The 15629-nt window shown below is 31.3% G+C and overlaps 2 protein-coding genes across 2 annotated transcripts; one reads left to right on the forward strand and one right to left on the reverse strand.

Annotated features, from left to right (window-relative positions):
- The first annotated feature begins 3226 nt into the window (after positions 1-3226).
- LOC137927069 (pancreatic triacylglycerol lipase-like) lies at positions 3227-9302 on the forward strand. The gene is made up of 6 exons (XM_068770858.1): positions 3227-3279; positions 5568-5619; positions 6161-6306; positions 6915-7157; positions 7536-7884; positions 9216-9302. Exons 1-6 carry the CDS (start codon positions 3231-3233, stop codon positions 9271-9273), a joined length of 897 nt encoding a protein of 298 aa, XP_068626959.1. The 5' UTR covers positions 3227-3230; the 3' UTR covers positions 9274-9302.
- A 696-nt stretch (positions 9303-9998) lies between these two features.
- Positions 9999-15153, reverse strand: LOC137927070 (uncharacterized). The gene is made up of 5 exons (XM_068770859.1): positions 15081-15153; positions 12495-12641; positions 12276-12368; positions 11540-11756; positions 9999-10265 (listed from the first exon to the last, which is right to left on the reverse strand). The coding sequence occupies exons 1-5, from the start codon at positions 15145-15147 to the stop codon at positions 10049-10051; spliced, it is 741 nt and encodes a 246-aa protein (XP_068626960.1). The 5' UTR covers positions 15148-15153; the 3' UTR covers positions 9999-10048.
- Between the last annotated feature and the right edge of the window lie 476 nt (positions 15154-15629).

Raw genomic sequence — 15629 nt, forward strand, 5'->3', positions numbered from 1 at the left:
ATTCTGTTCGTTTACGGATGTCCTCATGTCTAATTCGATCACATAGAGACATCTTGAGCAAAGCCCATTCCATGCCTCATTGATGCCACATACGACTGTAAGGTTAACAATGAGGCCCAGAGTAAGAGATCGCGTTTTCATTCCGTAATTCATTATTGGTGACACACATTGGTCGTAGATTATCGTTTTAAGGCATTCAGGGATATTGGATGAGAAGATGATTGATAGTTTTCCGAACTTTGCCCGACCGAAATGGATTGATGTAAACCCCTCAATGTTTCAACATCACCGCTATAAGGCACATCGCTGTGAATGTTTTCATATATCCGCAGCCCCGTTAGCGACGGCCGACGGCCATACATTCAGACTCCTCTCTGGGGATAAAAATTTCTTCCACCCCTCAGATGGAGAGATGCACCGAAATCTGGAGTAAATTTCCAACTTCTAATCTTACCTTTTCAACTGATGTAACTTGGATGGTCTGATCTGAACACCAATTTGGACGTCAAGAGTCATAATGCAATAGTTCCACGCCATCACGTCCATGATCCGAACCTGTTCAGCCGCTGAGGTCCCCTGGCAGGTCAAAATACCGATACTGCTCGTTGTCTCCGACTACGCTGTAATCATTATTATAAACTACATAAGTTCTGATCATTAATTCCAGCTTTTTTCTTTCTATTTATTGTTATATTCTGCTGTTATTAGAGATTCTACTCGATCGGTCTTGCCTGATGGTAAAAATTCGATATGACCTGATGTTATCGTGCCATCCCACCATACATATCACTTTATTGAGAGTAAATTCAGTTTGTACGACAAGCCTACTCGCTTACCACATTCTTTCCTATATATCGTGTATGAAATTTCTAGAACGTTCGTCATTGTTCTTTTTTTTTAAAGGGATTGTTTACCTAACAACAATTGCTGATTATAAACGCAACTTAAATTCATCTGCAAAATCATTTATTTACCGTTTTTGTTTACAAAACTATATATTATTATTAAATTAATTTATATTTCCGATTATAAAATAACTTAGTTATTACGTTTTAGGTACACTATATAAAATGTTAATATAATGCTTGCAGTTCAGTATACAGGCTGCACGAGAAACTGATATTTTATAAGTTATTTTACACTTACCTAACTAAACACCCCATTTCCTTAACCAAAAAAATAAAAGAATATTTTTCGTGAAACTACGGAGTTTGTGTGATAACGGTATCACACTGACGATTCTATAAGTATTCGAATGTTACATGGATCATAAATTAATATAGATATTTAAAAACAGATAAAGTCCACATGTGGTATTAAAAGCTTATCCTCGTAACATATTTTTAATTTAAATCAATGTCTTTACAGTAATGTAATATAAACAGATAGCATACTCACTTAAATTCATAATAAAAACTCTTCAATAGAAATTCTTTAACTTACAACGGCAACAACAGTTTCTATGTTGATACAATTATTAATCAAAGGTCTCGCAGTCATCGGTATTTGATTTGGCACGTTGGAAATATTTATCTTTTAAAAAACACAGTTGGCTTTAAAAATGCAATATTGTTGACAAATTTACATTTGAATATATAAATCAAAAACAAATGTCTGTTATTTGGATTCGGTGGAACTGAAATGAATGAATTTATGTCAAAACTAATTTCATGTATGCGTAATTTCGCAAAATTCAGGTGGTACGTGACCGCCACGATAATGCGATAATTTTTTGTGGTCTTATGTTAAAGATCTCTCTATCGGAGCTTATATCGATTTTAGCCTTAAATCCTAAATCAATGTGACGTGTTTAAGAAAATAGATCAGCTATTAAGGTTAAATGTGATAGAAAATTTTGATAAACGAATTGATAGCTATATACACGTTCGTGATGAACATCTATCCCATATATTTTTTTTTGTAATAACCGATGCAATAAAAGTGAAATATTTTCATGTTTTCAATACTTAAATGATGAATTAATGTCTTAAATTTTATGTTTTCATGACTCCGTAAGTTAACTAACTATACTACATGAGACTGCTACGTGACTGTAATGTATTACACGGTAAATAATTGTCGTTGAACATCCCACATGTATTTGAAATATCAATAACGTTTTTTTGCGATTTCTGTACACTTTGTTTATTTAATAGATTTTCATTATAACATGTCGAGGAAAAAGTACTTTCGCATTTACCGTAAAAATTCGTTACATTTTTTTCAATTTATTTACATTTATGTATATTATATAAGTGCGATTTTGTACGATGACTTTTTGCTATCTTGTACGTAGAAATATGATGCGGTCGCTGTAGATTTAATTATTCTATCATACTGAAAAGCCTTCCATTTTATTGGTTAATTCCGGTCGTTTTCTATTTTTGCCTTAACCTATCAGTTGTCAGCTGCAGAGATCCAAATCGATGGTTCTGCCTTGCAGTGAAAACCCTTTACAATCCCTCTATACAAGTCCCATCATTTGTCTATGAAGCAGGAATGATAATCGACCACAATCGCGCGTTTTTGTAGTTCTTTGTATATATATATATATACAAAGAATCGCAAAGAAGTATATGATTTATCACGTTTTTTGAGGCCCGGATTAAAAATGCTTAAACTAACTTTGTGCTACCCATACTGACACTGCGAAATTTGGAAATTCATAGAATTTCTTCATTAGATTCATGAAACAAAATTAACTTTTGATTTGACGTACTTTTTTTTAAAACCTTTTTAATATAATTACACCCGATAGATGCAAATAGTACAGCTAGAGATTGTTTAAGAAATTCATGCATACTATTCTCGAAAAGACTTTCCCGACCGACTTGATATGTTTTCATACTTACTGAGTTTGTGCTTATTATTTGTCGACTTTTAAACTAATTTATAGATATATCTTATTGTATACTAATAATAGGGTAAATGTTAAAAAATATCTTAACAACTACACATTTTTATGTAAATGTGAATAAAAATGTAGCTAACATATATATATAACGTATCATTCTGGAAGCAATTTCAGGAAATACATATCTCGTATAATGTCGATTACTTGGAAAGATACAGTAAGTAGAAAAAACTTATTGACAGTTTTATGACAGGGATATAAAATTATCGGTTTAAAAAGATTAATGAATTTAGCTGGAATATTGATTATGAGATAAATTAGTCTTATATAAAAACGTAATTGCGTAAAATGTTTCAGTTAGTTTAACTCTATCAAAATGCACATGGTCACCAGAAGCCTTTTACTGCTGTGTGTTACAGCGGCAGGTAAATCAATATCGTGTTACAGTGTAAAAGCTATTGAAGCGTGGTACAGTCCTCCTTGGTTTTTAAGAATCGTGTCAGTTCAAACCGTGGTTTCCTATGGATCCTTGCGAATTGTTCAATGGAACATCCATCATAGCGATTTAACGGCTTGTCAGTCTCCCCATATGTATTGTAGAGCCAGAGCTGAAGCTCCCAAAGGACTCCTCAAGTTTAATTACTATATTTAGACTTAAGCGCCTTTAGTTCTGAAGTCTTAAATTCGGTTAAGCAATATAATTCATGGGTTGAATTCAGGGTCAAAAGTTGTTTTTGTTGAGTGAGTATCAGTTTTCATTTTCATATAATTTGAATTTGTGTTGTGTTCTGCCTACTAAGCCATGTTGCGTAAGTTTTCTCTAGACCTTTCTGCCGATGTTTCTTATCTAAATAGGACGTAAAAAGTTCAAACGATTTTGACGACGGATTTATTTACGTCATTGATAAAGTGCGTAAAACATGATCGGGCAAGATAGTGAAAAAAAAGTTTGGCATTAAATTATTATTAATTTAATGATTAGCCAAATGCTTTTGTATTGTAACTATTGCTATAACTAGGATTAAAATGTTTAGCCAATAATTACAATTTATTTATTGTAGTTTGTTATATTGTCGTCGTTGTTTTAGCCCAAATAGGCATAGGTCTCCCCCTAATACATCTATGGGGGAAATATCTTTTTTTTTATGACCCCCGCTATTGGTGGCCTCTCGTACCCCTATTTATGGTGGGATAGGGACTTTATTAGCATTTAATTTATTCACTTTATTATTTTATTTTCATTCCCTTCTCTTTCATTCTTCACATAATCTTTCATTCTGTTCTTTTATACCACAATTCTGCTTTCTTTCCCTTTTGCTCTGTTTTACCATTCTTTCATCCTCTTTTCATTTTACATTTTCTTAATTTCTATTTTTGTTGTATCACATTTTTATCTTTATCTTTATCACAGTGGGGGGAAATATCATAATCATCACGCTTGGCAGCCGCGTTGGCGATAGCAATGCGGTATTATGGTACACAGAGGACGCTAATGTCCATCCCCTGGAAATTTGTTTGTGAACATTGGCAATCTTTTATAATTAATACACAAAGTGTAAATTGTTTAAGATTGTATCCCGGGAATTGAAACCCGGGCCTATGATCGCTAGTCTCAGTCCTCTACCGCTATGTTAACACTGCACATATTGTTATATTAATAAATGCAACGGATAAGGCTGCGCCCGGAGCTTTGCTGCGAGATCGAATCAGAAATGAGGAGATCTGCAGAAGAACCAAAAACATCTACGTATATCGAAGAATTGCTCGTCTGGAGTAGCAGGGGGTGAGGTAGATCGCTCGTGCAACCGACAGACGTTGGTGTCGAAAGGTTCTCGATTTGCGACCATAAGCCGGTAGACGCAACGTGGGTATTCCCCTCACTAGGTGGATCGATGAGATAGTAAAGATTGCGAGAAATCACTGGATATGGGCAGTGTAAGACGGGTCTTCGTGGCGAGCTTTGGGGCGAGTCTATGTCTTGCATAGAAGTCTATCGGCTGACATGATGGTGAAGATGATATACTCGTATCTATAATTAATATTTTAAGGAACAATACTCAATCCATTCTTGTAAGTGGCTTGGGTAAGATTTATGTGGCTACATATATCTAAAAATAATATTGAAAAATGTTTTATAGTTTATCTTATGTAATGTTCTAGGAGAACTATGATAATATTTCAAGTATTAAACAAAATTCGCTTTATCTATTGATAATTAAAATCTATTAACGTTTTGTAATCAAGGTAGAATATTCCTAAATACCGGTAGCTTATCATAAACTTGTATAGTTTAATCTTACTAGATAAAAACATTGGCGAGGTTTTTATTACAATGATGTGTTTTGAGCGATAATCATTATAGGAACAAAATAACGAACATAAATATTATTGAATGTATAGACAAAAAAAATGTATTTAAATCGGAATTTAGGTTTCATGTTCTAATGACAGGCTTAGTAGTAAGATTTTTTTCTAACTACGTAAGCCTTTTGGATTTTGAGAACTCATGATCATTTCATCTTTATGTCTCAAAAAATGCAGGATTTGACCCTGACTTATGTTTAGTAAAATCATCAAAATAAAGTTAAATGCGCATATGCGATGATCAAATGTAGACCATCGCAATATCACCTTTGGTATATTTTTTATTTCATATCAGGGAAATAGGCTCACCAACTCTTTTTTTCATTATTGTTTTTTTTTTTTATTGCAGTGTCTGCATTTAATTTAAGGGACGGAGATGTGATATTTCATTTGTTTACGAGGTTAGTACAATGAATTTTTATGTATTTCCCGTTTTGTACATTTTATTTTTAAATAAAATAAATTAAGAAATACATCCTTTTTATTCACGTTTTTAATACGCGATAAAAGTATTTAAAAAAAAAATTGTTTGTGTTAGAACTGTAAAAACTTTGTTGATTTAACGCCCAACGACAATTATAATGTGTTTTAACATTATTCACTATAAAATAATACATTATAATAATAATACATATCATGTTAGTAATTTTTTTAAGTCATTGGTCTCCTTTTTGGTTTTACAACTAAAAGCCTGCCAGCTCCAGCTTATTTCATTTATCTGTGGCTTTTGATGTGTTCAGGTTCAAGTTCATACTAGCAATAAATATCATTTTTCCTCATTTTGCTAGGATGGATAACTGTATTCCTCACAGGTCACTGTTGAACATAGCCTTCCCCTATAGATCTCTAAATATTCTCTAATCTTTAATATTCGTACTATTCTATTTAAAGTAATGTATAATAAATGTAAACTTATCACTTATCTAAAAACTTACCCTGCAGGGGGAATCCGCAAATAAGTCAGGCGTTGCTGCCATCCGTATCGTCTATAATGACGTCAACATTTTCGGTGTCACGGCGCACAATTTTCACCATCCACAACTATGGAGAAAATGTATCTGGAAACTTTAATGCATTTGTCGTTCCAGGTGAGGTTTTACGTACAATATTTGTAGCATACATTGAAAAGAAATTCCAAAAAAGAGTTAAAAAAATATTGGGTATTAAAATAAATACTTGTTTATGAAAGCTATACAAAACGTTCTGGAATATTCCTGTACATATTGTATATGAGTGGGTAAAATTCATGTCTCCTATATATCTGTTTATTAACAGAATTTAGAAAGACTTTTTTCTTGCCATACATAAAATTTATTTTCATATTTGATATATACTTAAAAATAAAGTATATATAAGTTAAAGACTTGTAATCTTTCTGGAGGCATGTAATTTACATTGTTAATATGTACGATTGCTGTTGATTTTTGTACTAGGCTCAAAAACTTTTATCGTAGAGGTCCTGCGGTACAGGCTTTGCCTAGTGTTGGGAGGAACAGTACTCGTGTTGGCACACTTACAGTATTATAACCGTTACTTTAATTTTATAATGTAATGTGGTATTACGCTATATATAAATAAAATACAATAAAATAAATAGAGATTACAATATCTTGACTTATATTGACAGATTAAAAAAATTTTTTAATATTTTAGGCGTTTTGCTTAACTTTAATGTCAGTATTTTATATATTTTTAGCACATCTGCAAGCTGAGGATGTGAACGTAATCGCAGTTGACTGGAGCCCTGGCTCGATGATGTACACTCACGGTCTCGGAAACGCACCGCAAGTTGGGCGTATTATCGCGCAATTTATCAATATCCTCATAAATAATTTTGGTTATAGAGTTAGCCAAATTCGCATAGTTGGTGTTGGACTCGGTGCTCATGTAGCCGGTATTGCAGGAAGAAATGTCAACGGAATCATTCCTCATATTGTTGGTGAGAATTTATATATTTTATTACCTATAAAATAAAAACATATTTTTAATGATCTCATTTATAAAAGGTATTTAAAAATTGTCTTTAAATATTTTACCTTTCATATAAAGATAAGCTTCCAAGTAATTCTATATAAAGAATATTGTAAATTGTGTGAATTTTAAATGTAAATATATATATTTATAATGTAAATTATAATTATAATTATATTTGTGTTAACAAAGTTGAGTTCTTCGTTAATATCATTATTTACTTAGTAATAATTCAGCTTTTGTGTTATGTTATTTCGCGTAAAATTATGTATATTTATAAAACAGTTATACCAGTGTATGTAATAATACTAATACGTAATAATTCCAATTTTAATTAATTTCTTAGCTTTGGATCCATCTCTTCATGGTTGGACTCATCATCCTGAAATTTTGAACCCGGATGACGCAGATGTTGTTGAAGTTTTACACACTACCGCCGGAGTTTACGGCTATGACAAACCACTGGGTGACATCGACTTTTACGCAAACGGTGGACAATCCCAAGCCGGTTGTTTCTCCGATGTACAATGCTCTCACATTTATTCTTACGTTTTCTACAACGAATCTATCATTGCCGAAATAGACGATGGAAATAGATTCGTGGGAACCGCTTGTAATGATTACGAGAGTGCTATGAAACTGCAATGTAATGGGCCCCGTGACGTTGAGTTTGGAGGATTAGAAACAAAAACTCAGTGAGTATAAAGGCTTTTACTTGTATATATTCCAATGTATTAGTCGGTTGTGTAAGTAAAAACAAATATTATATCTATATCTAATGTAGTAGTATAGAGGTAAAGCAATGCAAAAAATCACTTGTATTAACTACAGAGTAGAGTTTTACTCCTTTACTCAAAAATGTAGAACAGGAGTCTACAAATGTAAATATCGAGTTCTGAATATTTTATTATAGAGGCCGCATTCTGTGTACCTTTTGAACGTTCACTCTACGAACGAAACCATGTCTCTCGATGTCAGCACGTGAATATTATTTCTAATGCAGTTTTTGTTTTGGTCAATAATAATAGCACTAATGAAAAACTTCTCTTGAAAAACTTTATTTAATGATTTAAATTATATACTATAAAGTTTTTACGTGCTGACGTTAACGTTCTTACGTTAACTATATAGCATAAAGTTCTTACGGGCGCCAGCATCTTTGTTATTTCAAATCTGACGTATACTTTTTGGTTCATAGTGACTTTGGCAGGTATCAAAACCGTTATGGGCAACATAGGGGGTAGGTAATGGTAGTTGGGACTGTCTAAATTGTGTGGCTTCAGAGAAATCGTCATCAAATTTTTTTTTTTCAAGTAAAAACGTCTTCGGCTTTTATTCTACAATATGAGTAAACTAGAATTGTGATATTCATCAAACTTTTAATGTGTTTGGCAAGATATTGCAAATATAAAAAGTATTTGGCAATGGATGATGTGATCTAGCTTTTTAATTCCGATGTTACTCCGAAGGTAATATGACATAATTATATTTTATTATTTGACGAAAGTAAGTTTTATTGTAAACACTGATATGTTTTGCCTGCCGAATTCACTTCATAATAGAGCATGCGCTATTTGCGGTAAAAAAAAACTGTAAAAATATGATTAAACTGCCAATATTTATACATATATATAAGAAGTTTCCCGTTATGTACTAATTCATTATGATATTTTTGGAAACATAAGGTTTATAGACATTTGCTGAGAAAAGTTAGCTTATAACGAATTTTAGGAAATTACTCTCACAAAGGGAGATAACTGCATGTTTTTAAGTGTATAGTTTATAGATATAAAACTTGAAATATTTATTTAGTGTAAAAATGTCCAAGAGTAGATTTTATGAAATCAAGCCAGTGTGCATCATGCGAATAAGGAGGAGGTAGTGAATAATATAAGTTAAGTAGATCGTGTATTTTTTGACAAATTCATCTCAAATTAAGGTATTCTAAGAGATGAAAAGATATTTTGGTATTTATAAACTAAGATTAGTTTATAAGAAAAGCACTAAAATATTTTTTACTTTTCAGTGTTTGGGGTGTTTACATGTTTCTGACCAACATGGTTCCTCCGTTTGCAAGAGATTAAATTGTAAGATTCACAAAATATAATTCATCAGTTTTTATTATAGTTTTATTTATTATATTTCCCATTTTTATAGTATCCTAATATATAAACAAATATATAAAAGGATAAGATTTATATGTAATGTATATTTTCATGTCTCTTTTCTATGATTATTGTTAATGTTAATAAACAATACTTATAAGACATTAAAAAAGTTTGAAGAATACCATAGATAAAGATTTTTTTTGTTATACAAACTAACATTATGGAAACACTAACAAAATTTGATATGTATATTTTGAACTCGAAACAAATGGCTTTTTATCTAGTTTTACCCCTTAGGTATGTAATATGTAAAATTTGAAACGCCATCTTCTGTCAATGATCAAGCGCAGTCATGCAATTGCGGGTTTTTCTTTCAGATTTAAAACAACGAAAGAATGTATTCTGTCAAATTGTGATATTATTTACAGCTTTTGATAAATTTTTATCCTTTAAGTACTCATAAAAGCATGCTTCAGTAAGGTGTATACTGATATGGATTTTATATCGACCAGTAGAAGTTAAAAATTCAAATTAGTGCAATAAAAAACTTTTGTATACGAAAATTTTTATTATTTATGAACCAATTTACAACATATTATTATGCTATTAAAGCAATGAATAGGATTAATTTATACATCTAATGCATTACATACATAAACATTAAAAGAGTAATGCTGCAATACAAGCGACTTAGACCTTAAAAATGCTATTTTGTACCTAAAAACTATGTATTAAAATAGGGAAAATATTATCACAGTAAATTTGGATGTTTGATATTTTTTGGACCTCTTTGTTGTTGGTCTGGTTTCGTTGTTGTTGTAGCGTTTTGTTTGGGGATGTCGAGGAGGCTGCTTAGGAGCGCCAAACCTTGCTCAGCTGATTGGTAAACCCCTAATAGGAAAGATTCGGCATCAAAAGATGTGGAGTCTTTCGTGTCGTCGGGACTACTTTCTTCTTCAGTTGCGGTTCTGTTTAATAAAGTAAATACTTTATTTGCTTTATAGATACATCGATAAGCATAGGTAAAAATTACAACTAAAGAATTAATGAAAATGTACACTTTGTACCGTGGTATATCAATAGCCTGTATTTAAAATAATATAAAATATAGAAAACGTTTCTGTAAGAGAGCACATTTATGTTTGTAAGCATCATCGTCATTTTAGCCGAAGAACGTGTATATATAGGTCTCACCAATGTATGACCAATAAGACCGGTTGGAAGCGGCCTGTATCCAACGTCTTCGGACAAACTTATCAGCAACAATCTTGTGGATAAAAGTCTTGCACTGGGCTAGCCGATCCATGGTCTTTCCTCCAGAACCTTAAAGCTATTTGCTCCCATCTGTACATACTGTACAATACGGCACTTGTGCACTGCCATTTCAACTTGCAAATTCACTGGACTATGTCTGTTAATTTAGGTCGTCTACGGTTTTCCACATTCCTGATCAGATCTTTCAAAGAAATCCCGAGACTAGCCCTCTCCATGGCTTGTTGAAAGATTATGAGTTTGCCAATGAAAAAGGAATTTAGAGAGCAGGGTTTATTGTCGTCAGTCATCGCTGTTTTATCTTACTAACATTTCCAAAGACAAAGAAAAGAAAATTTTGAAAAGAAAATATTAAAATAAATTTAGCTTGTTTAGAGTAAAATTTGAAAAAGTTGAAAAGCAAACAGACATATTTATATTTATTGTATGTAATTTCGGTGTAGAATTTATAAACCATGTAATACAAAGCGGTAGTCGTTGTCATAATTCTTTGTGTACCAACGAAATATACAGAATGATTTGTTATAGGTGTAAAAGCTTGAAAGAGTGAATGTATAGCTGATTCGCTGTCAATTAGCGTACGGTATAGTCTATTCAAAATCGATGGTTTCAGAAGCAATAAATAACCTTATTATAAGTAAGAAAAACTGTTTCCAAAATTCGGATTGCTAAATTTTAAAATTGTTGAAATCGTTTATGCATTATTTGTATACAATAATTAGTACAATAGTAAACGTATAAAATGCTCTATCAAGATGCTTAGCTTATTTAGGTTACTAATATAATTATCATAGAATCTAAAACATTGTTAAAGTACTTATAGAAATAAAAACAGACTGCTTTATAAGTAATTTGAATATAATATTTATATTAGATCCATGACTAAATTGTGTTAGTGTTAAATTCTAGACGTGATATATAAATAATTTTAATTTGTATAGAACCCAATTATTAAAAAAAATAATCTTACTCTTCAGTTTCAGCAGGAGGTTCTTCCATTTCCATTCCACCGGCTTTTGATTTAAAGCATCCAATAGGGAACTCTAGCTGAGTCTCTCCAAACAATTTTGGTCCTAAGTCCAGGCAACCACGAAGACCGTCTGCGGTCGGTGCAAGATCATTGAATTTCGCACAAACTTGTGCAAACTTTCCGAAGACTTCTAGACAAATTGGTGGTGGATTTGCCCCTTAAATGAAATGAATACGAATATATTACAAAATAGTTCAAAAGTAGTCTAGAAATATATTGACGATTTCCACTTATGCCTTTCAGAGACCCTAATTCCTTTTTATCGGAGATATAAAATACAATTGGAATTATTTTACTGGCAGAATAAATGTATCATTTATAATTCTACATAAAAGCAACAAGCAAACCCAAATACATTTAGATTTAGAAAGTTAAAAGAATGTTACTTCCTTTCCAGGTTTATTTCGATATTTACTAAAGCAATTAATTACATTTAATGTTTAAGTAAACCTCTTAAAGTAGTACGCTTTCTCTCCGGCATATTTAGCTCGCTGCAATAAGAAACGAGTTTGTAGATTTATAAATAATATTCGCAGGTTATTACTAATACTTTCCATTCTATGACGATCGATATACGTAGATTTTAATACTTTATAGATTCAGTATATTTTTATTTGCAATGTGAAATTTACGATATGTTGATTGCAGTTACATAAGTATACAAGTAAATACTTACCATGTATTTTCGAACTATGAATGAGATTTTTTCCATATGAAACTTTGACTGAGAATCCATCATCAGGTGATAAATATTTCATGTGAACACATCCTTAAAAAAATAAATCACATTTAATATAATTTTATTTAATAAATAACTGTTTTACTACACTGTTATTTTTATTTACTCCGGCATAGTACTATGTGATATATCTAGTTTTTTATTTGATATGTTTACCTGGTCCACCAAGGTCGACAAAAGTGATATTAAAGTCTACACAGCAGATACAAGCTGGCCCTTTGCACATGCAGTTTCTGTTCGGTTGGGAGTTACGCTGCTCTGGCACTTCTATTAATTTTTTACCCCCATCCCAATCCAGAAAATCTGCGAAAAATTCAAAATAATATTATAACGGTTTTTTTTTTAGAAAGGCATGTGAATTTCAAAATCTTATACACAGCAATGTTATGTAAGTTTTTCTTTCTACAACTGAAAGTCTAAAACAGCAGGGTCAGGTTTCAAAAAGATATGGACATGGGCGCGACAAAAGCGACATCCCGTACAAGGTGTATGGGATGTCGCTCTTTAGCAAAGACTGAAACAATTAGGTAGAAAACATATTACGCGTAGAGAGGACATTCCGTGTCTCTCCGGAGCCCACATCTCTTGCCTCTGGATTTTCTTTTTAAATAAATGTGGCTCTTAAATTAAAGAGCCGCATTTACTGCAATTAACCGACGAGTATTGCCGAGTTTAAAACCAACATTCGCAAAGTGATGTCCGCATACATAGTTATAACGAATTTGCGCTCTGAGTTCTAGTAATTTGAAGTTATGAAAGAACTTTTTATGTGTTATTAGTTTTAACGAGATCATAGTAGAAATCTTTTTTTTATGTAGGACATTAAAACATGAAATGGATGTATATATTTACTGTATCGTTCATATCATACAAATTGTCCTATAAATCAACATCAAAGCCAATAGATGATAGCGCAAATACGGTCAGTATCATGTAATTAGCTCAGTAGTAAGCCCACGTAAAATAATGAAAAAAAACTATGTCAAAGATGGAGGATTTTACAAATTTAAGTACACGGTTTGGTTTAAAAACGGCTATTTTGGTCTATGGTTTACACAAAGGTTACTTGAAAGTGAAATAAAGTGGAAAAGTAAATGCTTGTAGTTTTTTTTAATTTTCTTTTGTGATAATTTTAAAAATACTTCATGTATATTTTTGTAAATATATTTATACACATATATATATATAAATAAAATATATAAATATATATATATATATACATAAGCGATTTTTTTCAGTTTTTTGACCTTAATATATTTGTCTACCACATCTTCGCATTTTTGGTTATCCGAGAAAGAATTTTTAATAGCATCGAGTCTTCTTTTTAGTCTTTATCTTTAAGTAAGAATTAAGTTTAAAGTATAAAGAAGAACGTATATTTTATGGACATTCTAAAACCGTCTAAAACTTTCTTTATGTAAATAGTCTATGCAGTGTCCTGTTAAAATAAGTAATTAAGTAAAAAAATAAATGTCAAATCAAACAGAAAACGATTGAAAAACCCATTAAATTATTCTAGTACATTTTAATGAAATAGTTTAAGAAAATGTTTATACGTGACTATGTACAATGCCATTTCTTAAATAATATATTTCGTATTAATATTCCCTTTATATAACAAATATCTATTTATTATAAAGAGTATAAAAAAATAATTCGCGCTTTCGTTCTCTGGTAAACTAAATAAATTTTATACATAATACTAGAACTCATTAGTTATGCAAATAGAAACTGATTCTATATAAATACTCTCTCCGCATACTTCATGATGATTTTCAAAGAGAACCACATCAATACGCACTTTGACGGGAAAAACAGAAATCATGGCAGATAAATACATCGCGGAATTATTGAATAAAAAAAAATTATTAAACATAATAACATAAGACTATCGTTAAAATTATTACTATAATATAAAAAGTCGCTGGTTACGCTAAATATATTATGCATGTTTTTACTTTCACTTATGTGGTATTCTTACGCGATTATTGGGGTCATATGTTTACTTGTAACTTGTATGAACGCCTGCGCTCTTTCTATTACATAAGCTAAGTTTACTTATCTACCATCGAATTAATATTTTTTTTGTAAAATATACATAGAAAGGCAAAAAAGCAGCCAAGCTTAGTAAAAATTTCGTTTAGTGTTAGTTACATTGATAAAAAAATAAATCTGTACAAGGTTTAAAGGGGTGAATGTTTAGCTCACTTACTGTTAATTAATGTATTGCAATAGCGCGAAAGCGATACCTAAAATCAATGGTTACAGAAATAATAAATATTCGTTACTTAATGATAATAGAAAAAGAAAAAAAGCGTTTCCGAAATTCGAATAACCACATGTTCAAATTCATTATTGTTTACTATATGTCGCTGCAAGTTGTGTAATGCCAAAAGTTATGGGCCTGTTGTATTTCAAAAGAAAAAAAATAACATAATTAATTTGTGTGATCGCTTTTTAAAAGGCGATTGAAATAAACGTAAAGCTTAAAAGCTTTTTTTTCTGACAAATGAGTTTTTTTAAATATTTTTGATTTTTGAAGATTTTGTACACGTTTCTAATAAACTCGTATGTTAAATTTAAGTAACAATTAAGTTTTTTGTTATTTAAAAAATAAATCATGTATAGTTTTAAATAATAATGATTAAAAATTGTTCCTTTTTTAAATAATGGTGTTATATAAAATTAATTTTAAGCCTTTTATTTTTTTTTAATTCTTAACACAGCCTAATATGAACTCACCGAAAATGTTTGCACTTTGTGCAACTGCCAGCAATGCGACCAACAACAGCGCGTGTTTGGCCGTCATACTGCCACCTATGTAATCAACGCGCAGAAGAAACGTTAAATGAATTTATAATTTTTTAATCTCGCACGCGCAATTTATAGAAAACTGTGAAGCTACAGACGTGGCCGGTTAATTTGTAAGAGGCGTCGTACTTCGCCAGTGGCGACTCAATACTGCTCCTTTCCACGGATCTCGCTCAGACCGTTTCACTTCCCTCACAATAGAAGGTGAAATTTTTAATAAAGCATAACAGAGTTCCGTAATGATATGCATCAAAGAGATGCATTGGGAAAGCGTAGAAATTGTATGCGATAGAAACAAACCTATTAGAGTTATTGGCGATAATTGCACGGGCACAAGTTTTAAAAGGAAAATCTCTATATACTTCTAGACAACAATTTATTTCAGTTAGAATATGTAACAGATTAAGGCAACACGTGAACAATATTAATTATGCAATTTATTATTAACAGTTATTTATTACTGAATAAATACATAAAAAA

The sequence above is a fragment of the Battus philenor genome, unplaced genomic scaffold (genome assembly GCF_028537555.1).
Source record: "Battus philenor isolate CCGP_79_NKW_IND1 unplaced genomic scaffold, ilBatPhil1.0.hap1 SCAF_3, whole genome shotgun sequence".
Taxonomy (NCBI): domain Eukaryota; kingdom Metazoa; phylum Arthropoda; class Insecta; order Lepidoptera; family Papilionidae; genus Battus; species Battus philenor.

Excerpts from the sequence above, each read along its gene's own strand:
- LOC137927069 (XM_068770858.1), top strand. The coding sequence starts at position 3,231 with ATGCACATGGTCACCAGAAGCCTTTTACTGCTGTGTGTTACAGCGGCA. Across the intron at positions 3,280-5,567 it reads GCTGTGTGTTACAGCGGCAG|TGTCTGCATTTAATTTAAGG; the intron begins GTAAATCAATAT and ends TTTTTATTGCAG. Across the intron at positions 6,307-6,914 it reads TAATGCATTTGTCGTTCCAG|CACATCTGCAAGCTGAGGAT; the intron begins GTGAGGTTTTAC and ends ATATATTTTTAG.
- LOC137927070 (XM_068770859.1), bottom strand. The coding sequence starts at position 15,147 with ATGACGGCCAAACACGCGCTGTTGTTGGTCGCATTGCTGGCAGTTGCA. Across the intron at positions 12,642-15,080 it reads ACAAAGTGCAAACATTTTCG|ATTTTCTGGATTGGGATGGG; the intron begins GTGAGTTCATAT and ends AATTTTTCGCAG. Across the intron at positions 10,266-11,539 it reads CCTCCTGCTGAAACTGAAGA|AACCGCAACTGAAGAAGAAA; the intron begins GTAAGATTATTT and ends TTTATTAAACAG.